Source organism: Electrophorus electricus, chromosome 23 (assembly GCF_013358815.1).
Source record: "Electrophorus electricus isolate fEleEle1 chromosome 23, fEleEle1.pri, whole genome shotgun sequence".
Lineage (NCBI taxonomy): Eukaryota > Metazoa > Chordata > Actinopteri > Gymnotiformes > Gymnotidae > Electrophorus > Electrophorus electricus.
In genome coordinates this window covers 4,285,482-4,310,453 of record NC_049557.1, presented here as the reverse complement: position 1 = coordinate 4,310,453, position 24,972 = coordinate 4,285,482, and the positions used below count along the sequence as shown (strand labels likewise).

General features: G+C 43.4%; 1 protein-coding gene across 1 annotated transcript in view; it reads left to right on the top strand.

Annotated features, from left to right (window-relative positions):
• The window catches only part of prex1 (phosphatidylinositol-3,4,5-trisphosphate-dependent Rac exchange factor 1), a 51,026-nt gene extending 32,479 nt beyond the window's left edge, over positions 1-18,547 (top strand). The window contains exons 16-40 of the mRNA XM_027016006.2: positions 308-450; positions 819-911; positions 2,946-3,094; positions 3,533-3,618; positions 4,732-4,868; positions 5,035-5,134; positions 5,439-5,602; positions 5,694-5,855; positions 5,966-6,176; positions 7,377-7,623; positions 8,494-8,685; positions 9,817-9,905; positions 9,991-10,073; positions 10,714-10,804; positions 11,261-11,389; positions 11,498-11,539; positions 12,745-12,962; positions 13,292-13,394; positions 14,191-14,334; positions 14,568-14,673; positions 14,945-15,011; positions 15,233-15,408; positions 15,551-15,653; positions 15,812-15,879; positions 15,983-18,547. Of these exons, the coding sequence (XP_026871807.2) occupies positions 308-450; positions 819-911; positions 2,946-3,094; positions 3,533-3,618; positions 4,732-4,868; positions 5,035-5,134; positions 5,439-5,602; positions 5,694-5,855; positions 5,966-6,176; positions 7,377-7,623; positions 8,494-8,685; positions 9,817-9,905; positions 9,991-10,073; positions 10,714-10,804; positions 11,261-11,389; positions 11,498-11,539; positions 12,745-12,962; positions 13,292-13,394; positions 14,191-14,334; positions 14,568-14,673; positions 14,945-15,011; positions 15,233-15,408; positions 15,551-15,653; positions 15,812-15,879; positions 15,983-16,025 (3,146 nt within the window). The 3' untranslated portion in view covers positions 16,026-18,547. The remainder of the gene's footprint in view (positions 1-307; positions 451-818; positions 912-2,945; positions 3,095-3,532; positions 3,619-4,731; positions 4,869-5,034; positions 5,135-5,438; positions 5,603-5,693; positions 5,856-5,965; positions 6,177-7,376; positions 7,624-8,493; positions 8,686-9,816; positions 9,906-9,990; positions 10,074-10,713; positions 10,805-11,260; positions 11,390-11,497; positions 11,540-12,744; positions 12,963-13,291; positions 13,395-14,190; positions 14,335-14,567; positions 14,674-14,944; positions 15,012-15,232; positions 15,409-15,550; positions 15,654-15,811; positions 15,880-15,982) is intronic.
• Positions 18,548-24,972: the final 6,425 nt, after the last annotated feature.

Sequence of the window (24,972 nt, the reverse complement as noted above, 5' to 3'; positions counted from 1 at the left end):
TTGCTTTCCTTGTTAATGTTACATGGCTGGTTTTCCACACATGCCAAAGCTCCTATTATTTAAGACTGGTGATAAAAAGGAGACAGATGAAAACAGAATCAGTCATCAGGCCTGTGGGTGGACCTCGTGATCATTGACAGATTTTGAATTATGATGAATGAACACAATCAACTAATTGCATAAAGAATGATTGTTGTTGCTATCCTATTACTGATCTTTTTTTGGTTGTTCTTTTCTTTTTTATTTATTTATTTTTCTTCACATACACACACACACACACACACACATATATACACTGTGGCTACAGTGCTGGAGAAGAGCGAGTTCAAGGATGAGTCTCAGTTCTTCCGTTTCTATGCTGATGAAGAGATGGAGGGGACCAGCGCCAAGAGCAAGCAGCTTCGGCACGACTTCAAGCTCATCGAGAACATCCTCGCCAAGTCCATAGTGGTGAGTTCCATGTTATCACACACCTTCGCAGACGGACCCCCACAGAGAAAGCGATGTTTGGTTCTGCTGTGATTTAATGGGAATGAGAGGGCTTGATGGGCCCCATCTGAGACCCCCATCGATGTCTCCGTTCTGGTCCTCTTCCTCCTCTGGTAATCACCTTTGCAGAGTTTGCTTTTATCTCCTTCACACAGAATGCAGCTGGAGATGATTAACCACAAGACACTCTTTCGGTCATCTAAAAAACTTTGACCCTTTTTTAAACATTGTCCTCACAAGTAAACAGGACAGGGGGAAAAAAGATTGAAGGTTTCATATGGAGTGTGGAATTCAACCAATAATGCCTGATTGTTTTTGACCTCCTGCAGATCCATCCTGAGGAAGACCAATACGGCTTTGAGATTGAGGAGAAGAATAAGGCTATTGTGGTGAAGAGTGTGACCAGTGGCTCCTACGCGGAGGTGAGTGGAGGAACTTTATTCTTCACAGTATCATAATACGTTTGCTGTCTGCCTCTGCTCTGGATGAACTTGAGCATAATCTGGTAGGGTAGACTCAGTGTATAGCAACATCAAGGATTCAAAACCACTGATTAATTTTAGTATTTTATTCATTGCTAAATGCATTTTATTTGTAATTCATAAAACATTTGCTTGTACATCTGGTCACAGCAGCTGGTACGAGGCCGGTGCAGCTGGGCCATACGGGTGCTTTTCAGCCGCTGGGATGAAGCCATTTGAGAAAGCTAATAGCTCAGCCTTGATCTTCTCCCCTGCAAATGGCATTAGCGTACTGCTAGCATCTCTGCCAGTAAAGGGTGTGCGATATGTTATGATGTGCTTTTCTTATCATTGTGGGTATCGACAGTACACCTGTCAGTACTTCCACAACAGTAATCAGTTCATCATTAAAAAATGGACTAAGATTTAGAAAAAAGTGGTTATATTAACAAGTGGCAAACCAAACATTAATCATTTATTATACTGGGTAGCATTTTATCCAGTTATTCATATGTGGCTTTACTGTTTCGCTGGTGCACTGTTCCAAATTGTTAGCTAAATATCATGGTGTATACTGTGAAAATGCCTTCAAATTTTGTGCCCAACTACCACTCCTACCTCCACGGTCATTTACACTATTATTATGGTGAGCCTCCCGGTGATGCAGGAAGTGTATCTCCGATGATGAGAGGGAGAATGCAGTAAGGCTTCATTCTGTCTATTTGTGTCCTAGCACCTACGTCACGGGCCTCTCGGATGTGCAGGCGCTTGCCTCAACGTGGGCCACGCGTTCTTAATTCTCTCCCTCCCCAGCTCCCCTCTCACGATGGAGAGTTGATTAGGCATGCCTCGTCATATTCTCCTCAGAGCTCTGACGCCTCGCTTGCTCCTCTTTCTGTCTCTTTCCGTCTCTGCTCCCTTTCTCTCTGTACGCATCCCTCATCATTACTCTGGCTGTCTTTTTTTTTTTTTCCTCTCTCTCCATAGCCATCATTATCCACTCTCTTCACTCCTTACTCTGCTCATTAACGCAACAATCTCCTCTCATCTAATTCACTCCTCATGCCTCACTCTCTGCTCATTCACTCCCCACTCTTCTCCTTTTCACTTTGCTTATTGAATACTTCATAATGAGTGGTGTGGTTCATTTATCGTCAGGGCGCTGCTGCCCTTAGTTCCCTGACATGCTAGAGCCAACAGTGATTGTGCCATCAGCGTGGAACTTCCATGTGCCCTCCCTCTTATCTCGCCATCCTTGAGTGTAACAAGGACGCTGTCTGTCCACCTCCTACCCCCACCTCCCCAACAAACTTTACCAATAAAAGGAGGAAAGAAACAAGCTCAAAAGACTATTGGAATGAGTGTGTCCAGCCCAGGAATACTAAACACTTCTGTGCAGAAGGAAGGGATTTGTTTCCACAAGCAATAGTGACTCTGTCTGTGTGTGAGGGTATAGAGACCTGCTTTATCCAGTATTGCTCTCTTGCACAGCATTTTTAAAGGGCTCTTATTTTAGTGCTTTCATACTGACACCTGGCATAGAGTCTTATTTTGAGTTGCTGGGAGATGTGAAGATTAAGGGCCTGATTTTGTGTGTGTGTGTGTGTGTGTGTGTGTGTGTGTGTGTGTGTGTGTGTGTGTGTGTGTGTGTGTGTGTGTGTGTGCGCGCACAGAGATGTAGACTGATGGACATTTTTGTGTTTATCGGCAGATCTTATGAGATCATATTGTAACATTGTTCTCTGAATCAAAAGGGGAAGCGGCTTTCTGCGGCAAGTGATGTGCTAGGTAGTGACACATTCAGAGTTCAGGCAAATATTTGATTTTCTTTGTATTATGTGACATGCTGGTGGTTTAGAATGTCCTCTCGAGGCAGTTGGTTAAGATCATACACTAGTTTGAGCTCACCTTTCCTGCTTGCGTTAAAAGCTGCTGTTCTCTGGCTCTTGGAAGCAGACCTCCGTCATGCATTTGCATTCTCCCTGCTGCTTGTAGATGGCTGGTCTGCAGGTCGGAAGGAAGATCTACTCTATTAACGAAGACCTGGTGTTCCTGAGGCCCTTCTCTGAAGTGGAGACCATGATCAACCAGTCCTTCTGCATACGGCGTACTCTTAGGCTCCTGGTCGCCACCAAAAACAAAGAGTGAGGCCCTGTTTGTAGCTGTAATCTGACACACACACACACACACACACACTGTGATGTGGTTGTTATTAGGGTTATGTGTAGGTGCCACACACTTCAGTCTAAATTTCTTTTATTGCGAAAAATCCATGGAAAGTACACAGGGTTTTTTTTGTATTTAAAAGATGTCCTCAAATGCCTTTTGACATCAAGGACTGCAGAAACACTTAGCTGTTGAACAAAATGTTTTCCAAATTCTTTCAAAAGTACATTTACAGGTAATTTTTCAGGGAGATTTTAGTGTTCATCAAAATTCCCAAAAAAACCTTTGCTGGCTTTGAGCTTTTGAGTTTAGCTGAAACTCCATACAATAGTTGCATGGACAAGGAAATGCTTCAGAATCTGTGAACTCCCCCTGTAGACCTCCCCCTGTTCATCACGTCTGTTTGTTCCACAAAGGATCGTGAAGATTCCGGACTGCCAGGATGGCCTGTCATTCAAACTGCGTGGCTCCGCCCCTCCATATGTGCATGCCGTGAAGAAAGGTAAGTGCTCGCTGGTTGACTTCCAGAAGCACCAAGAAACAGGCGGCCCAATGGGGGAGGTCTAACTCCTGTTCCCTGTGGCAGACTGTCACAGTGTACAGTGTACACATGAGAAATTTTATTTCTATTTTATATATATATATAATTTATTTATTTATATTTATTATTTTACATTTTTGTCTCCTGCCATTTCATATTCTTTGTTGTTGGGATCATCATGACTAAGGTCATCGGCCAACTCATTCTGCAAACTCAGCCGAGAATTAATGTAATGAAATTCTCAGCTTTCCTGTCAGACAAGGCCCTGCATTTTCATTTTCGTGAAATAAGGAGCATAATTGCATTCTCCCCCTACAACCTGTCAGACAGATGTGTGTGCGTACAAAAAAGCTTTCAGATGAAAAGAAAAAGATTCATGGCATACTCTTGTGCTCATGTGATAAACATCTGGATCCTTAAAATATCTCTCGCGTCAGCTCCGATTCTAGAATCCCCATTAACCAAAAATATTCACATGATGCATTGCTGCAAATGAATTAGATAGACTTTCACAGGAAAGGTGGAAATTTATAGTATTATGATAAGTTTCATTAAGGAAAGTGCCCTAACTTGCTGCACTTACTGCTTCTGTGGGCCATAAACTGCTCTCTGAGATTCCAGTAAAAGGCAGATGTTCAACCCAGAGGATTTTCTTCACAAAACTAATATGCCCCAAGAAGATCCAACACTCATATAAATTATGATGTTGGAGAAGAAGCTAGCACCAATCTAAGCATAGGGAGATACAAGGCTTCCATTTCCCCACCCAGCGGTGGCTTGCAGAGGGGATGGAGGAGACCTCGCTGTTGAGGGAGTGAAGGCACAGTTTATGTAGTGTTACATATTTGGCTTAGCGGAGGTATTTTGGGACTTTGGTTGATGGTGTTGGGACTGGTTCATGGCCTCTGGTTTTTATGTTTAGGCTGCTCTGTGTCTTGTTAATCCTTAATATTAACATTTTGCGGGATGCCTTATATCAAAATAACTCCCGTGTGCGCACGCGTGTCTGTCCATGTCTGTGTGTCTTTGCATGTGTGCATGCGTCCTTGCATGTGTGCGTGTGTGTCTGTGCAGGGTCCGAGGCCGCAGCGGCAGGCTTGCAGCCTGGTCAATGTGTGCTTAAAGTGAATGGCAGCAGTGTGAGTCAGAATAACTATAAAGAGGTGCTGGAACACTTCAGCAGCCACCGTCCAGAGGAGGAGGAGGAGCTGGTGAGAACACACTGCCCACACACACACACACACACACACACACATGTGCCCCTGGTGGGAGGAACATTAGAGAAGCTAGGTTTTTTATGCTGTCACTTTAGACTGGTCAGTGTCATCACTGCACCTTTCTTTGCTCCCTCTCGCCCTGTTCTGTGGGTGAGTGCAGGCCTGCGGTGAGTGGGTGTATCGGGTGTATGACGGCATGGAGGCTTGCCTGGCCCACAATGGGTCAAATGCAGAGGAAAATGGCTGCTCCAATGGAACAGGTACTGCGCTGGGTTTAGTGCTGTGCTGGTTGCGGCTGTACACGTTGTTGTTGTTGTTGTGTGTGTTCTTAGACCTTTTTAATGGTTAAGTACAAAGCACTAACATTTCTAGCTGTAAATATGCGCTAGAGGCGGTCAGCTAGCAGGTTGCATATTTGTGTCTTCTCCTAATTGCCTTTTATGGTACTCTTCAGTAGCTTCTAATGTCACTGCAGTCTCTCCCTCATTCCTCCTGGCCTGCAGGGGGTCACGATACATAGCCTTGATACCCGTCTCCTTGTCCCTGGTTCCCCTGATGTGCTAGAGCCAGTGGCCCTGGCCAGAGAAGTCCCACTGATCAGCCTGATGGTGGACAACGTCCACCTGGAGCACGGCGTGGTGTACGAGTACGTTAGCTCAGCTGGAATCAAACACCACGTGCTGGAGAAGATGGTGGAGCCCAAGGGCTGTTTCAGTCTCACAGCGAAGGTAGCCAGTGCATGCCATCATACGGCTCGAAGGGACCTGGAGTGTGTGAATGGACTATTTTGGAACGTGGAAATCGTGTGGTGTTTTTCAGATATTGCAGGCCTTCGCTAAAGATGACGGCCATTTTGTGACGAGTTGCAGTCAGCTCATCGCACAGAGCGAGCGCGTAGTGTCCATGCCCCAGTTTGAGTTCAGGAACATATGTGACACCAAGCTGGAGAGGATACATCGACGCATCCGCAGCTATCGCCAGGTGCACCAATTACGCGCCCCCCCCCCTCTCTTTGTCCTTCACCTCCCTCCTCTCTTTCTCCCCCTCCTCTGACTGATCTCTTAATCTTTCCCTCCCTCACCCTTTCTCAGTTTGCAGAGGAGCTGCAGAACAAGGCGTCGCCCATGTTTAAACAGGCCAGCACTGCTGCACGGGTGCTCGACTGCATGGACTTTGTGCCCACCAACTGCCATCTGAACCTGATGCAGGTGTCCTGCCCCAAGAGCAGTACATCCGCTGGCCGTGCCTTCAGCATTCGTTTCGGACGCAAGAACTCCTTCTTCGGCCTGGACCCAGACCAAGGTCAGTACTCCGTTCTGAATTTCTTTTTTATTTTTGTTTGTTCCTCATCATCGGCTCTTTAAAGTTTATACTCATCTGTAAAAAGGTTTTCACACCGTATGTGGCATGGCTGGGACACAAACTTGAATTCCATCTGTAGGATATTTCTTATTTCACCAAATTCAAAAAAAGAGGGAAAAAAAACACTTGATTTGCTTTATGGTCTTCAAAGCAATTAGCTAGATCACATTCCCATGCAAGGATTCCATTAAACAAATCTCCTTTTCATGATAGGTAAAAGTCATAAAATAATGATTAAGCCAAACCACGAGGGCCTCGTAAATTTCATGCCCTCCTGTAATGACGACTACTCCCAGAGTGAGTCTTGGGCTCTCTAAAGCTCTCAGCCTGTACTCCACTCCATCAGCCTTCTGTTATGATCCATTAGGATGTGATGAGAGGCGCTTAGTGATGTCAGCCCGTCACACCCCACCTACTCCACTAACCCATTTCCTGTGCCTTCAAGAGGAGGATTTGTGTTCATGATTTTGACTGTTGGAACTGGTTGAGAAGGGTTATACCACTTGCATGTCTTCTCTGAGAGTCTATAATGACTATGCTAAATATTGATGTGTGTTGCAACATGGATTGTAGTACTAGTTATTACGCTTCTAACAAAGAAATACATAAATTTCATTTGTTGTTCAAAAAAATTAAAAAGTGAAACTTAGCAGTTGTTTATTTCGTGTTTACATTAGTTATTTTTGGGGGATTTCCCATGCAGCACATGTACAGTGGGCGTGGGGCATGGCTGGGTTCCATCGGGCTAGTGCCTGTCCTGCTGCTGCTCAAGCTGCCTCTAGGGGGTGCTGCACTCTGCCCCTCCCCCAGGCTTGGCTTCTATAGCAGACTGTACTCAAACAGTAGAAGTGTAGCAACTGGTATAGTGAAAAAGAATGGCTATGGCGTTGGGGCTTTCCCGCTTTTATCTGAGTCTGCCCTGCACTCCATCTTCCTCTGCATCTAATGGCACCCATTCCCACACTTGGCGAGCACTTCCTCTCCACGATCCTTCCCCAAAGGCTCCCTCTTTCCTGTTTTCCTTCCACCTTTCCTTTTAATCTTTGCTGTGGTGGCGTTCGTTCAAGGCCGACCCACACCGACCGGACTTCCACTTGACATTCCTTCTCAAACACAACCCCGCCACCCTTCTGTCCACAGCCAACCTGAACCCCATGGCCCACACGGTGCACTGCGTCACCAGTATGGCCGCCCCATCCTGGAGGACCCGTGGCCTGGCCGAGGACAAGGAGGAGGATGAGGGGCACGGCAGGACCCAACGAGAGGGAGGCCTGAGTATCCTCCTCAAGGAGGAGGACACCGAGAGCCAAGACAGTTACATCTACCTGTACAACCGGCTGGACATCTCTGTGCGGGAGATGAAGCAATACGTGGCCCAGATCGACGTGTAAGTTCCTGTGCTGTTTTACCAGTAATGACTCCACTACTTCAAATGCGTTCATTTCTTTAAATGCGGTTTACTGCGCCATTCACTTTTATGGGCTTCAAGCCAAAATGAAGCCTTACCTCAGACAAATGAGCACTTTGAATTGGAATTGGACATTAAAATGTTTATTTACTTCAGGGTCAGGCCCAGTCTGAGCCAGACTGACTGGCTTAAAGTATAGGCTATGTAGTCACAGCATAACTTGTGAAGATGATGGGTTTATGCATCTCTGTCTGTGAGCATACCGGCACCGTATCACGTTGGCACGCAGCAGCTTGGCACCCCACTACCCAGTCGCACTGCTAAAGTCAAAGCAGCATGTCCGTTTAACGCCTGGACGTGACCACGCCACTCACCAAAATAGGGAACCCCCTCCCACGTCTCTGTTCTATTTAACTTTCCTGTTTCAGGAAGCCTTCTTCTGAAAAACCAAAAATATTTATGGGCAGGGCAGGCTCAGCTGAGGCTGAAGCCATAACACACTTGAGAGCACAGCAGAGCAGAGGAGAGGGGATGCTTTCCCTGCCTCTCCCTGCCGTTAGTTTTGTTTTCCTCCCTTATTTTGAGAACCTGAGGACATGCTGTCCTACGTGGCTAATCGAATGTGAGATTTCAGGTTTTAGCTCGCATGAGTAAACAACAAGGAAGCAACAGCTGGAGATGTTATTCAGTCTGACCCCGAAAGTGCTTCAGTTCAGTTTGGCCTATGATTACAATGCAGTTTTGTGTCTGAGGATTTACATGTTGTTGCTGCAGACGATGTTACCATATACAAATTCGTTAACTTCCTTTTTGTTTCATTTATTTCTTCTTCATGATCGGTGCTCCCAGGCTCCTCTCCTCCATCACTGGGCCCTTCCAGCCTCAGAGCTCAGAGCCACCAGCCTTTGACACGGGGCCTGCCTCTTCCCCCTCCCCCGGCCATGAGGAGTCCAGTCAGAGCAAGCGAGTGTGCTTCAAAGTGAACGAGGACGACCAGGAGGATTCTGGACACGACACAATGAGCTACAGGGACTCGTACAGGTGAGACGCACACACGGCTTGCCGCTATGCTCGCCGGATGTGTTGAACAGAGATGGAAGTTGCTCTCAGGCTTCAAACTTGGTTCTTTGGAGAGGAGAAGCCCCCAGACAACATAACATGGCTTGGTCTTCATGCTTCTGCCTCCTGGGATTAGTTTTGCTTTGGTTTAGAATTTCACCCAAGCAAGTTCTGTAGTGAGTAAGTGCAAGATGAGATTTTTTTTTTTTAATACTGAAAACGCAGATGAGTGAGGAGACGAAAACCTCAAGCAAGCTGCCACCTCCAACAGTGCTTCTGTACAGGCTACAGCTCCTCCTGTGGAACAGATGTGTTCAGAGCAGAAGTGGTACGTGAGAATGTCTTTCTCACAGAGTTCGTCCCCTCAAATTCTCCCCTGTGGTTAAAGCTTTCCCCGCGCCCGTCACCCCACCCAGTGTGGCAGGGCTTTCCCCAGCCCCCCACCCCCAGAGTGGTCACTTTGAGCAGGGCACACACTGACCACAACAGGGTGCAGGTCGCACCACCCCATATAAAACCCAGGACATTTTGAGTGGGTGAGTTTATACAGCAGATGTCTGCTCATACTGCTGAGAACTGATGTCAGCTTTTGGGGCTTTACATGGAAAATTAACTTTTTTCTTTTATGTAGTCATTCATACTGGTGAATTAGATTGGTAAGATGCCAAATTTCTAAATCCCCCACCTACATGATTCTCATTTTTGTTTCTTTCTCTCTTCTCCTCCGCCTCTTCCTTGTCTTTATCTTTCTTTTGGCTCTCTAACTGTCAGATGGACTGTTTCTCTGTCCGTCGGCCTCTCCCCAGCTTTGTGGCATGCTGTACTTCTGGCCCTTCAGGCTGGGAGTTCACTGACCTTTCATACAGGCTCTAGAAAAGAGAAAAAACAAAACCTCCAGTCGCGTGCATTGTCTTTGGGCTCCCTGACTCTAGATGAGCTTGCTTTTTGGGCAGACCGACTGTAGTTGTTCAAGTACAGATGATTGATTTATTTATTTATTTTGAACATTACTCATTTGGTTCCTCAATTATGTCAGTGAAGAACATCAGAAGCTTGGCTCCAAATGAATGAATGGGAAGGTGTAAACCGGGGTGTGCGTGCGTGCCGTTTCAGTGAGTGCAACAGCAACAGGGACTCGGTGCTGTCCTACACGAGTGTGCGCAGTAACAGCTCCTATCTGGGGAGTGACGAGATGGGCTCAGGTAAGGTGCCCGCTCACCTTCCATAAATTTGGAGTGCAAGGGACTTGCTGCTCAAGTCATAACGAGTTCACATCTTGCCCTTTAGGGGACGAGTTGCCCTGTGACATGCAGATTCCCCTAGACAAGCAGGACAAACTCCATGGATGCCTGGAGCATCTGTTTAATCAGGTACGTATGGTGTTGGCCACGAATAAGCTTGAATATATAAATGTACCTGGATATGTATAGGAACATATCCCAAAATATGTACAGCACAAAAATATACTCATGTGTGTACATGCGTGTGTGGGTACATTTATGTGGGTGCTGTACTCAGAGTTCGAAGGTGTCCTGATGCCTCTTAGCAATGGTGCCTGTTTGATCCAGTGAAGTCTTTTCTTTCCTGTCTTTTATTATCCAAGTGCTTCTTTTTGTTCCATCAGAACTACTGTCTCCTCACACTTTCTAGCTTCTCCTTTCTGTCTGTTTGTCCATTGCTTTCTCTTTCCACCTTCTTGTTCCCTTTCGTTCCCCCTTCCTTTCACACTTTAAAGCATGTGTCCTCAGACAACCCCTCCCCCCGCACCTCCTCTGACCTCTGTACATTAACCTTTGACCTTTCCCCTCTGCCCTCGGAATCTATCCACCACCTGCAGAGGTTTCCAGAATTCCAACCTCCCACGCCCGTATTCAGTACATCCACCGGCTGTCATGAAGGGGCCCTTCTCTGGGCAGCAGCTGGCTGTGGACAGACAGGGCCCGGCAGGACAGGGGGCAGGACAGGGGGCAGGGCGAGGAGTGTCTCACTGTATGTCTTTCCTGTATTCAGGTGGACTCCATCAACAGTCTCCTGAAGGGGGAGGTCATGAGCAAGGCCTGCGAGGAAACCAAGCATTTCCACCCCGACCACAGCCAGCCAGGTACAGCCCGTAAGGGGGCACGGAGGGACGGGGCACCAATGCGGATGCTATGTTTGGAAACGTCTGTAGGGCGTGAGTGCATGTGGTCAGTCATTGCTTGTTATCCGTCTAGGAAGACAACATTCCTTTTCTGTGGTGCATTTGTGTTTGTCCGTGCATGCATGTGGGTCTAAGTATGTTTGTAATTTTAGCGAGGGCTTATAATTAAAATGGCTGTGACGATAGGTAGCTGAGTAGACATTAAAGCCTTTTGTTTTGACTCAAAGAACTCACGGGTGCAACCACTAACTACACACACTCCTGTGGGTCCTGTTGATAACCACAAAGACAAGAACCTCATTCCTCTGGCCAAGTGTGTTTATAAAACCGTGTATACACACACATGCATTTTTCATGCTCTTTCATTAGATATTGAATAACTCTCATTATGACTGCCTCACACCTACCTTGGAGCAGAATTTCGCCATACCGATGACTGGACAGCACGTTGCCGACACGTCCTGCACAAGAACATCCAGGAGGACCCTTGGAACCTGCCTAGCTCCATCAAAAACCTGGTGGACAGCTTGCATCGCTTCGTAGAAGGTGTGTGTGGAACCATGTGCTCATTCCGACTTGCTGTGTAACGCCCAGTTTACCATTTACACACCGTGTGTGGATGCATTTATGAATTTTTGAACGAATGTGTTTCAGATGGGAGGAATCAGCTCCTGCTGGCCTTGCTGAAATGCACAGGTAAGTGGATGATATGTGAATATTTACATGATTCATACATGGCTTAACTTTAAATGCTTAACTTGATTTTGTGAACCCTTAAAGAAGGAAGTTATGACGCAGTAGGTGCTTTCTGTGCTATTAGACATTACAAAATCCACACACAATGTTTTTGTGTGTAACCTGTTACATAGTTCTTGCATTCTTCTGTTTGTTTTTTGGCCATGTGAAAAAGCTGTGTAAATCTACTGAGAGGTTACTGAGTGATTCTCTATTGAATCTAAGGGTGTAAAAATGTATCTGAATGTTTCATTGGAATTCCACCGCTATTTGTGTGTGTGGTTGGGGGGGATAACGTGAGGTAGGGTGGGGATGTTTGTATGAGCTTCTGAGTGAGAGTTCAAGAGGTTGAAAGTAAGAGCGGGGGAGAGGGAGCGTACGATGGAGAGACAGAGAAAGAAATGGAGAGTAGTGAGGGGGGGTAAAGGGGGAGGCAGGCAGGGAGGGTTTGGCCTCCTGGGGCCTGTGGTGAGGACCATATGGAAGCTGTTCAGAGAGAGTGGGGGAATCTGATCCTCAGTGCGCAATCCTCACTGTTCTTCACACACCACACAGACACAGAGCCTCTCCAGAACCTGCTTGCGCTTCCCTGCCCTGCATCACACCACTGTGTGTGGATTTGCGCTCGCATGGCTGATGAGTGTGTCATTCGCTCCAAGAGTATTTGGCACACTTTTGGCCTCATAAAGGCAATGGGTCTGCCAAGGGTTTCTTGTTAATACAGTGTGATCTGTCTGTAAATATAGTAAGATCTGTCTGTTAATACAGGATTCACTTCAGTCAGAGAATGCAACACCAGTGACTAGTTTTTAACACGATGTATTGAATTTACAGCCAAAGTGGTGATGTTTTCACCAAGTATTCAGTGTTTATATTGGTGAACAATATAGCAATGTTTCTGAATCATTTTTAAATAGATGATATCATTTGTGTAAAGTCCTGGACAGTTTATTCCCACTGTGAGCCAGAGGAGTCAATATAGACCTTTTAATCTCCCTTTCTGGTCACTCTCAGTCTGACAGTGATGCTAATCTATCCTGTTACTATCTTCTGCACACTGTTATCATAGTTCTCTTTGTCATAGCCAGCTGTTGCAAAAAAAATGTATAGTCTCTCCCTCCCTCTCTCTCTCTGTCCCTCCCTCCCGATCGCTCTCCCTGTCTCAGACACGGAGCTGCAGTTACGGAGGGATGTCGTTTTCTGCCAGGCCTTGGTGGGGGCGCTGTGCACGCTTGCTGAGCAGCTGGTGTGCGCTCTCAGCCTGCGCTTCAACAACAACGGCGAGTACGAGGATGACAGCAAGGAGGTCAGCTGCAAATGGCTGGAGCAGCTCTCCAACGTTGGCGTGCTCTTCAACTACCAGTCAGCTCTCTCGCCACATGTGGTGAGCCAGAATACTGCCCAGAGCACTGTGCTAACCATAGCACTGCATTCTGCTCCAACACATCCGATTCAGCACCATGACTAATTGCTAAGCCCATCAGAAGCTGCCCCAGGCATGCTAACTCCAGCCCTCCAGGACTGGATGTGGCTACCGTAACTCCTAAACATTGCTACTTTGAAGCAATCTAAAGATCCACATATGCCTGATGGGCAGTGAGTAAGAGATAGCCCAACTCAAGTTTCCCAGCTGAGGGAAGGGGTGCTCTTGGCTGGCCAGTGCTATGATGGGAAGCGGCCACCTCCTGATGGCTATCTTGCTGTGTCTGACAGAGGGAGGAGCTTACCATGCTGGAAGATATGAAGGCAGCTCTGGAGGACCTGGAGAAAGTGTCCGTGCTCTTCCGACCGCTGGAGGACCACTGCATTGTCGCAAGTGAGCCACACCCACGAGATACCCACTGTTTGTGCGAGATTCATTTAGATCCACATTGGGCTTGCTGCCATTTGTGGTTACTTATGATCTAATGTCTGAGTGTGTAAGGATGCTTTTGGGAAAGTGTGATGTAACACTGTAACTCTTAGGCACGCAATCCGTATGACATTTCCATCTGAAAATGATGCACGGCAGAAACCGCGTATCCAGGTTCAAATAAATAGTTAGAATTATGGTCAGTGTGTTTTTCCTTTCTGTATGGCTGATGTGTTAGAACTCCACTTTAGTGTCATGGTAAAAATCCCATCCCTTCAGGGATACCCCTCTATAACACATACCTACTCATCTGTAGACACAGACCCTGCAGGTGTCCCTTTCAAGAATGTCCATATGGTTGGCAAAGTCCACAGAGCAGTTTTGTCCAAAAAGCTTCCGTTTTGGTTAGATAAAAGGGGCATATTCTAATCCAGTCACTGATCTAGGTTAAGGTGCTTGATTAATCCCTGTTGTCTCATGTCTTGAAAAAAATGCATTCATTTTGGGATTTTTAATTCACCGCATGTTTTACCAGTCTTGTTTACCTAATAATGCTCCTTATAAAATTAGACTCAGTTGTATTTGGAGGAGAATAGTTTGGAATAGGATATGTTTGGAAAAGAAATAATGAAACATGGAATTAATATAGGGTTTCATTATTTGCTCCCTTTGTCTGCTGCTATCCATGCATCTTCTTTTCTCCTCCATCCTCTCTGGTTTTGGCCCCACTGACACTCCCAATCCCACTTCCCACCCCCAGACACACCAGTGCACTATCAGGTGGAGGGCAGTCGCCAGGCCCTGCGTGTCACGCTCTACCTCGACCACTGCCACTTCATCGAGCTTCCCGCACGGCTAAAGAGCGGTGGCAGCCTCAAGCTCCACTCGGCCCTCTTCACCAGAGGTGAGAACATGCCACACTACCTAATGGTGGAGTCCCACACGCCTGAATTCTTCACATGCCTTAAAGTGTCTTGTTTAGTTCTAACTGTTCTTGTGAAGGAGTACCTCTTTTCTCTTTGTGAATGGTTGTCTCCATCTAGTGGTTATTAGTGCACATTGCAAGTTAGTTTAAATGTTTCAAAGAAAGACTGTGCCTGTGTGTGTGTGCGTGCACGTATTGCATCCTCCTCTTAGCTCTGGAGAGATCTGAGGCTTCTCAGGACTTGGCGATGGAGGAGTTTCAGCAGCGGATCAACGCTGAATCACTCGAGAAGGTCAAATCCTATTACCGCAAACTCAGGTACAGCTACGTAAATAGTGGACTGCTGTTACCATAACTCTATATCCAGGGAATAATCAAAATACCATTCTAAACTTTAGCCAACAATGCTCTTTTCATGCATTCTTTATATTGAGGATTTACGGTGATCTTAAAAATGACACTTTTTTCTGTAAAGAATCTTTCCTATTGATCTTTTTGCTACATAATTCCTCAGCCCTGCTCTTTATGTCTGGTCCGGAGTGCTAATGTAAAGACATTACAATATCTTTTTGAATGTTCATTCTTGCAGGGGATTCTATCTGGAGAAACTGAAGTTACCCTCAGAATCAAATTCCACTGCCATGAAATTAGATCAGGTAAGCAATGTGGAGCGTGCGTGCGATATGGAGGTCAATTCCTTTGTAGTGCCAAGAATGCCTTCTAGTGTCCCCACTGCTCTTTTGGTGCAGTTGTAGCTTGAGCTCTCAAGGTTTTGATAAACTCGGCTATAATCCCTAATGCCTTATCGTGGTCTGACACAGAAAGCCAGAAAAAAACAATACCCTTTCATCCAATGCCCCCTTGTGCTGTTCCGTAGCTCCTACGTCCCCTCAACACCCTGGATGACCTGTGCCGCCTCATGCAGACATACGTGAATGCGCGTCCAGCTGCTGCGGGCCACCCGTCCGGGGTCAGCATGTTGCTTATCTCCTCTGAGCTCTGCAGTCGCCTGGGCGCCTGCCACATTGCCATCTGCGCCACTGGCATGCAGAGGTAACAACCCAGCGTAGTGGCACCCAGTAGTGATTGACTGGCATGAGTGCATGGGGCCGAAATTATTGGCTACCCGTCAGCTCGTAGGCCAACTCCAACGCTTGGTTCGGACACCTTTTAACCTGGAGCTTGTTTCCTACAGGTGCACACTGACTGTTTCTCTGGAGCAGGCCATGATTCTGGCCAGGAACCATGGCCTCATGCCCCGCTGCTTCATGCAGACCATGGACATCATGCGCAAACAGGTGAGGTGCTACACATCGCTAGACTGTTACATGACATGGGTGACACCGGTGCCATATGAAATCAAATTCTTTGGTGGGCATCAGGTTGACTTGTGGAGTGCCAGTCTTACCCTATGACTTCAGACTGATGTTATGTCTCTGATTTTTTTTTTTTTTAGGGCACCAGAGTAGAGATCTCTGCCAAAAACCTCAAAGTAATGGACCAGATGCCTCCCAATGCACCAAGGTATCGGAAATGCGCTTTTAACCAAATGTTTCCTAGCTACCTGTTGAAGTTAGCATTACTGCAAGACCACTGCTCAGAGTTATTGGTCTTTTGTTTGTTTCAGGCTGTTCAAGCTGTGTCTACCACCCTCTGATGGCAATCTCTGAGTATGGATATGCTCCTCCCCGTAGCCTCTTGACCATTCAAAAGAAGGATTAAAGAAAATGTAGTGATTCTGGAACGTCAAGGTCTTTAATTTTTGCCAGGCGATTCTGTTCTGCCACACCTTTGCCCTCAGGCTATTTTCTAGGAGGCTAACTCAGATAAACACAAAATGACTCTTATAATAATATAACCGCATTCAACTGCTAAGGTTAGCAATGCTAACTTTGGCCAGCAACATCTGCTCTCACTGTTTCTGCATAGATTCCTCTTAGTCTTCTTGGACTTTGCCACGTGGCATTTGTAGGCCCGTACTCAAAAATGCATCTTTATTTTTTAACTGATTTACTAAAACTACCTGCAATAGATTGTGTTTTTCCTTTTGCCTTTGACTGCAGTGGCAGTGGGCTAACGGGTTCAGTCTAGAGATGGCGAGGCTAGGGTCCTTACTTGCTGCCTCAGAAATGTGGTGATTATGTGCAATTACTGTAGCTTAGCATGTGCGTTCCTGCATTATCCTTTTATAAAAGTATTCTTCAAAAAGAAGAAAGGTGTGGGTTTTTTTGTTTTTGTTTTCTTTTCAGTTCATTCAGGTAATAAGGAATTGCTGAAACCATTCCAATATAACAGTAACCCAACAGTATTATATGGACCAATCTGACACTGTTTAAGATGTTGTCTTAGTTTATATATTGAAATGCTATATTTTATTTTATTTTATTACAGTTTATTAAGTTTGTGTTGGAGTACCATCATCTGTCCATTGTTGGATTGTAAGTGGGCAATTAAAATTACAAATGAAGGTAATTGTCAAGCTAAATAAAATATATTATTTTTTCAGTTAACCAATTGACATCTAGCATTGACACTGAAGTCTTAAGACTAATCAGATGTTAGAGAAACAAAAAACATTTTTGTTTGTGTCTGTGTCTGGTTTTGGCACTTTTTAAATTCTAGTCTATGCCATGTTACAGTATATAGCTGTTTTAGAGTGTAGCACAAGTGTTTTGAGAAGCACAATAAAAACAGCTCAAGTATTCAGCAGTGTTTGCTAAATGTACTGTGCATTTTAGATGCTAGGTAAAAAAACTAAGGAATCATTGAAGGATGGGTAGCTATTTTTATTTTATTGAATTTCTGTTTCTGTGTGTATATATACCTATATAACATTTGTCTATCAGACGGACAAGCATAATTGTATCCTTTTTGGGAGCAGTGATGCCATAATTTAAATGTAATTAATAATGTTAAGAAAACAATAAGCAATTGTAAATTTCTCATTTTGTATGCTGTATATGTGAATAGGAGTCATTCATGTGTAACTTACAGTGTTCTCAGTATTTAAATTCTAACTATATTCCATGTGGTCAGTAGAGATTTCTAGATAACTGGTGATACATGAGTACTCTTTCTTAGGAACTAGATTACTTGGTAGTATTCTTCTTTTCTGGGTTCCTCAAAGCAAGCTCAAAGTATTTGCATATGTAAATGTTACTGCATCACATGGCTAACCTGCTGTAACACAAGCTAAAAATCTGGACCAAGACCAGATCTGCTTTCTGTATAATCAGCCATGACAGTTGGAGCCAGTGTTCAATTTGTCATGTTCAATGGTTCCTTTAAATGGGAAATCAAGAAGTGCCACAGGGTTGGCTCTGAGTTTGTTTACCTAGGATCCAAATGAATGAATATTTCATTACTTGTGATCCTATGTAGTTTTAAACACGTTTGGTTACTTTAGGTCAGAAATTATGGTTCCCATGTAAGAATTTTACAACAGACACACATGTGTTTACTTTGTGAAATAACCTAAAATGCAACACTGTGAGAATTATATTAATCTATTTTATACAATGCTATGTTCTGTAATTCACTGTGCCTTCTGATGTGGAAAAAAATTGGCCGTCACCATTAAACATGAATGATAGTATGGCATATCTTCCTTTGCAACCGGAACTAGTCCAAAAATATATACATAAACTAAAAAAAAAAAAAAAAAAGTAAAAATTGAGTCAAATTGTTGAGACCATTTGATTCTGAGCTTACTTTGGGGAGACCAGGTTGGTGTGCTGTAACTTGAAGTGTTGGTGAGGGGAGCTTGGCTTGTGACCTGTAGCAGAACTGAGGAGGTCGATGCACACCTGCCATGTCTTGGAGCAGGGACAATGGGAAATGGTGTCAGGGAGCGGATCCCAAGACCAGGCATGGGAATCCCTGGTTTAGGGAAAAGCTTCAATCTGTGGTGATGTGTCATTTTAAGTTGTGATGTTTTTGGATGTTTTGATGTGTTGATGAGCCTCTTTTAACATGATTATCACATTAATCGGTAATGCCAATTTACTAACAAGTTATTAAAATCAGACAGGTTTAAGTGCAAATACTTATAATACTGGCTGAAGTATGTCACCACAGTCAACACAGCAATACAAAACCTTGTACAAACATTTCTCAGATTTTATTTTATAATTACAGAAGGTATAATATTCTGTCACAAATGGACATTAAATTCTGACATAATTAAAACCAATACTGTAGCATTGTACATCCTTAAATGGCGTGCTATGTCTTGTCAGTTTTAATAGTTTAACTATTTTTTTTAATTCTTCCTTAAAGAAAGCATGTTTATGCACTGGTATATTCACATGGTAGACAAGTTTCAGTCTGATGGACTGGATGATCTCTTGCTTTTGAGGGTGATTTCAATGGTTCTTTAACATACTTGACACTATGTGCTTTCAGACCATTTACTTAGGTTTCATCACATTTTCAGAAAACTGAGTGTGTTAATGCAGCCCCCCGCCTCCCCCAGAGTCCTCTCATTATGGTGCCACACCCTAACGTCCCATTATATAGGCTTTAGTTTAGCCCTGGCTTTAATGTATCTTAGCCTAATGTAACTGTAAAAATGACCACCAGGGTTTGGACAAAAAGTTTGCAAGTGTTTTCAATATCAATTTAAATTAACCTGGACTCTCTGTAAGCTTACAGTGTGATATAGCTATTTCCCTAGGGTAATAGTCAGTGTAACAGTGTACACTTTTGTTATGAGGCAGGTCAAGTGTTATGAGGTAGGCCCAGGCGGTAGCAGCTTTTAAGTTACTGCTAAACAAATTGCTAAGCAAGCCTTCACTTAAGCCCCTATTCACCATTAAGTGAACCTCAGAATAGCTCTTGACAATTTGCCCTGCATAATAATTTTGAATATACCTGAAAATCTGTAGCTGGTGCTGAAATGGATATTGATTGTAAGCTTTACCATTTTAGACTGAATCTTTAGACCTGTAGTGCAAAGGTCCAGATCTATAACCTCAAATCTAAAAATTCTGTTCTGGATTGTGTAATTATAGGTAGTTATGTCATATAACATTGGTATTTTAAATTATAGCCCTTCAGGCACAGGAACTACAGATTTTCCACCCTCCTTTTTCCTATGAGTCAGATGTGACCACAACCTTGCCAAACAACAGTTAACAAAAACCAATTACAAAATCCAGGACCAGAAATTGGATTCAAGGTCTGGTGTTGGACATCTGCTGTAGTGTGTCAAGTCAAGAGTTTATCCAAATGTTAGATTCTTGTATTTTTGTCTTGGCATATTATAAAAAATGCTTTCTTATATTGCAAAGACTGGAATCTGATGACTTACTGGACTCATCTTCTCTGATACATATTGAGTTGTCACTGAATATTTTCTGTCTACTGTGATCCTGTTGATGTCTGGCTGGTAGTTACGTTGGAGCCAGAACTCTTGTAACTTTCAGTCCTAATGGGAATGTGATTGTGCTCTGGAGGATCCTTGAGCAGATGGCATTTTGCACCATTTGCAGATCCGGCAGCAGTACTAGAAACCCCAGCACTGTGATTTCTACTCCTACTTAAGTTCACCCCTTTTCTTAGCTTATCATTACACAAGCTTAAGCCTGGTTACCTTTTAGTAATGCTAGTTTACATGTGGTGTATTGAATTTATTACTAATATTTTAAAAAAATCAAATAAAAATAGCTGATTACAAACAGCTTTTGTTCTTGCAATACTTTACAAAGATCTGTCCTGTTTTGGCTCTAAAATAAGTAGATGATATATAATATTTGTGAAGAGACTATTAATAACTGCAAATTATTGACAGTTTGTTTTAAAATTAACCTAATGGTCATACAATAAGTATAACCAGTAATATTGATGTCATGATGTTATCTGAGCCATAACTTAATAAATCAGTTTTGGATAAGAGCATTATTGGTTTTTATAAAATAACAACATCTAATAATACTCAACCATCTTTAATGCAATTTTTATTAATTATAATGAAGTTGCTTTAATTGGAAATTTTAACAGCAAGTGATCCCAATGCATAAATGATTATTTAATGCATAAATGATAATTATTTATTTAAATAGTAAAATAAAAGTCTTTTGTTCATGCTTTACTGCCTTAACTAGCTAAAAAAGGTTAAATAAGAAGCTAACAATTACAGCGCTCTTCATGTACTTTTTTATCTTATATATATATATATATATATATATATAACCACTTTGCTTTTAGAGCATATATGTCCAGATAATCTAATAATCTTATTATAATCTTACCTTCAAATAATGTACATTTTTAAAAATTAATTTAAAAAAACTTATACATTTATAAATTTTAAAATATTTTCAATATGAAACTCAGTTGCCATAAAAATCCACTACTTAAGTAGGTAGGTTTCAGTAGTTCTGATGTACCCAGAGACTTTCCTGAAGATCTGTCTGTTTTAGATGATGCCATTTTAACAAAGTGGTCATGCAATCCACATGCAATCATAAAATTCCAAACAAACTCTGGCCATTTCACCTCTATAATTCTGTAAGATTTGTTTTTCTTTTTTTAATGCTTAAAGCCTAAAAAGTAATTTAATCAGAGTGTATGTGTAACCGTTTATGTCAGACTTATGTCAAATTATTGTCACATGCATACACAGAAAAAAAACACAAGCAAAATCCTTAGAGCATCAGCAGCTGTGTGTTTGGGAATTTTTAGACTTTGTTAAGGAGTCATGCAAAAGATCATATAGAAGGTAAACTTAACATATCCTCTCTGGCCATATGCATCTGTGAAGGAGTCTGTCCAATGGTTGCATGTAGACATGTGCATAATTAACTAATTGTTGCATGCAAGAAGGCAGAACATATAAAGGGTGGTCAAAGCAATGCAAGAACAGCTGTAGTGTATTATGACTCTAGAAAGTAAATGTCAACATGAAAGGTAATCCAAATCCTGGACATTTTAGGCATTTAAAAATCACGGTAGAAACCACCATTTGCCAAGTTTGTCAAGCTTCATCCAGAGGATGGGTAATTGGAAGGTGATGAAATGAGCATCAGAGTGGAGAAGACCAAACTAATGTGTATAGGTATAAATATCTAAAAACCGCTGCTCTGAAGGACCAGAAGCATGGCCAGTGCTGCTGTTGCTGGACTATGACTCCAGTGAGGAAGGATCAATTCCAGCAGATCTGTTGCTGAGTTGGTCATTATTTCTGCTGCTGGCCTCACTAGTCCCAAATGAGAGAGATTCTGTGAATGTTATGCACATTCCTTATTTCTGCTAATGGGGGGTGATGAATCCACTCACCCTGTAAATCATTAAGACCTTCTTCATTTAGACAGGACCTACTACATAAAGATACTAACTCGCTTTGAATATACATAACATAGCAAAAGTTGCAAAATATGCAAAATCACACCCACCAACCTCAAACGCTGTGTCAGGCGCCAGCGTCCTCAAAGGCCGTGTCAGCCGTAGGTCGGTCAGAGTCCTAGCCAGGGTGCTGAAGGACTTGTTCATTGGCCAGAAACTACTAATATGAGGGTCCTTCTTCATGATCAGGCCTGCTTAACATTATAATCTCCTGTAGTTAGGTTTTTGCTGTTTTTCACATGATGACAAAAACATTTAAAAGTTTGATGGACTTATTGATTCACAGTACTGAAAATTGTTGATGTTGGGGATAATAACTGTAACACTGGCAGCAAGGAGGGAGCAAGAGGTGAGTGAAATTCGAGAGAATCTTTATTCTCCATAACATCTCAACTCAAGTGAACTTAAGAGCCAAAAAGCTGACAATGCAGCAGTAATAGCTCAAAGCGCAGGTTAAGCGGGCTGCGTGACAGCTGTGAAATTGGTAGCAAGGAGGGAGTGAGAGGCGAGGAAAATTCAAGAGAACCTTTATTCTCCATAACATCTCAAATCTAGCAAACTCTGAGTCAGTGTGGCAGGCAGGGAGGATTGGGATTAGTGGCCTTTGTGTCTCAGTCCAGGTCCCAGTGTACGGCAGGTATGGATACTTAATTACCAAAGGCGTTTAGACCTCTATAATATATGGATGGCCTCAACCCACCGTCTTTCTTCTTAACAAAGAAGACGCTACCTGAGGCAGGCGAGCTGGGGGGCGAATATAACCCTGGGCCAGAACCTCTGTGATGTATTGCTCTATGAGCTGCTCCTCCTCCTGGGAGAGCACATGCACCCTGCACCGGGGTGGCACAGCTCCTTCTTTCAGGTTGATGGTCCAGTCGAAGCTTCAGTGGGGAGGAAACTGTGTAGTCTTAGCAGGACTGCAGACATCAGCTAGAACCTGGTACTGTGCAGGAATGGGGAAGGAGTTGTTGGCTTTTGGGCTCTGCATGGAGGTGGACAGGAGGGACATAGCTCGGTTCAGGAGGCAGTGAGTGGAATAGGAGAAAGCCCACTGCCTGATGCGATTGTTTGCCCAGGATATAGGTGGATTGTGTGTGCACAGGCAGGGGAGATGGGCTGAGAGGAGCAAGAAAACAAATAAAATGAGAAAAGTTCCGTGTGCATGCTGTCTGTTTCTAGACGGACATGGTGAGTAACATGACTGATAAGCTCATCACTACCTGTTTACAATCTGTATTCTCCTTAACAACTCTACTAAAGAAAATTCTAAAAACAAAAATGGCGCTTGAAAGCAGGTACAGATAAAATATGCAACACTGTAATGCTTCCCTCAACTAATCTGTGACCTTCTGAGCCACACCCACTTACTAGCCCTTTCATCTACCTCTGGTAACTCTTCTAATGCTATTCTTAGCAAATACCCTCTAAAAACAATCTCAACAAGTACTGAAGTGGTTGACTTGGCTACAAATCCTCTAGTCCCTATCTCTACTGACCTAATATGTGCATGACAATAACGTTCCCTCAAATCAACCACCAAGTCTGCATATATCTGCTTCTTTTTCACAGGCTTCCTCAATTACGTACCCAAATGGAATCTTAAACTCAATGAAATAAGATATTTTCTCACCCTTCAAATATGACACTTAATCCATCCTCAGTATAGTTACTGCAACATACTATAGGACCTGAAGTTCCCTACCTACATCCGCTACCAATTCCATCTATTGTTGTGTCTTACCACTGACACTCTGCCATTCCTTTACAAGCCTAATAGAGCTGTTCTGACTATTGCCTGGAAGAGAATTAAACTCTATGCATCTACTGTCCAATAAACATACCAAAGATTTAAGCATCTGATTATGCCTCCACATATAATGTCCCTGTGACAGACTAACTTTGCAACCTGATAAAATGTGCCTTCAATTATTAACAAAGCAATCTTCAGCACATAGTTTACAGCCCATATCTTCACCAACCCAATGAATAAGGTTTGGGAGAATTGAAAGGGCATCATAGACAGGACCACAGATAAATTTTATGCAACTTGGATCCATCGCTCATAAATCTCACTACTTTATCTTTCACTTCTCAACGTTTCTCCACTTCAGACACTGATCCTGATTTCCTAGAACAGCTGCAGCAGCACACATGCCTTCCTCTTCTAAGGATTGTTCTTGGGGTAATTACTGAAAGATAATGAGATGAGTTTTCTCTATTTTGAAAATGGAGGTCAGGGGTTAAAAGAAAATCAAATTTTAAATGTTTACAGTTTCTGTCATAGACAAAAATTCTTCCTTTACATTGGAAGCAAACTCAAATGCCATGCTCAGGGTAGAACAAAGCAAGCCATAAGTAGGAAAATTACAGGCAATAGGAACGGTGATGGTTGGCTACAAAGGGGAAACCAGTGAGTACAAATACAAGTCAGTGAAACATGGAACAACTGAACATGATCAATCAGGGAAGGGGATAGATCTAGTCACAGATCAGGGGCAGGACCAATGGGTGGAGACAGGAAGGAGTACAGAAACCAAAATATAAGCAAAAGCATGTGGCTAAGGAGACAGACTGGACAGAAGCAAACAACATGGAGGAGAAAGACAGGTCAGGTAAACCAGGACACGGAGCAGTTCCTGGGAGATTGACTAAAGCAATGTCTATGAGATTCCGTGGGCAGGTAGTTGAATTTATGGATGTCAGGAGGTATAGGACTTAATCTGTAGAGAGAGGAGAGAAACATGATAGAGTGCTAAGAGCAGGAGGATGAGAATTGGTAGAGGGAATGGAGGCATGACAAAGACTGACAAATCCTGTTAACTTTCTCCTCAAAGGAGGTGGCAAAATCTTCTGAGGTTAGAGAGGTGGGTGGAGAGAGAGGGGAAGGTTTGTATTGGGGCTTTGCATCTCAGAGGTGTTATTTTATTTAAAACCACTAGTTTTCACTGTTTTATAAAGAATAATTTAGCAGTCATATTTCTCATATATGACACAAGACTGAGAAAATCCTCAAACAGTGAATCAAATTAAAATGTGCATGCCTCCAACACATGCAACTCTGTACATACCATTCCACTTTGGTGAGAGTCTGAAATTCCATGGCCGAGTTTTAGCCAAATGATTGGCTAAAAGACTGGCTCTTGGAGACTCAGTGATGTGTCAGCCATAGTGTTTTTTTTTTTTAAATCAACACATTTTTGAGGATTATTTAAAAAGAAGCTCTGCAGATTGTTTTTAGACTCATATTAAAATTCCAAATATATAAAAGGACTG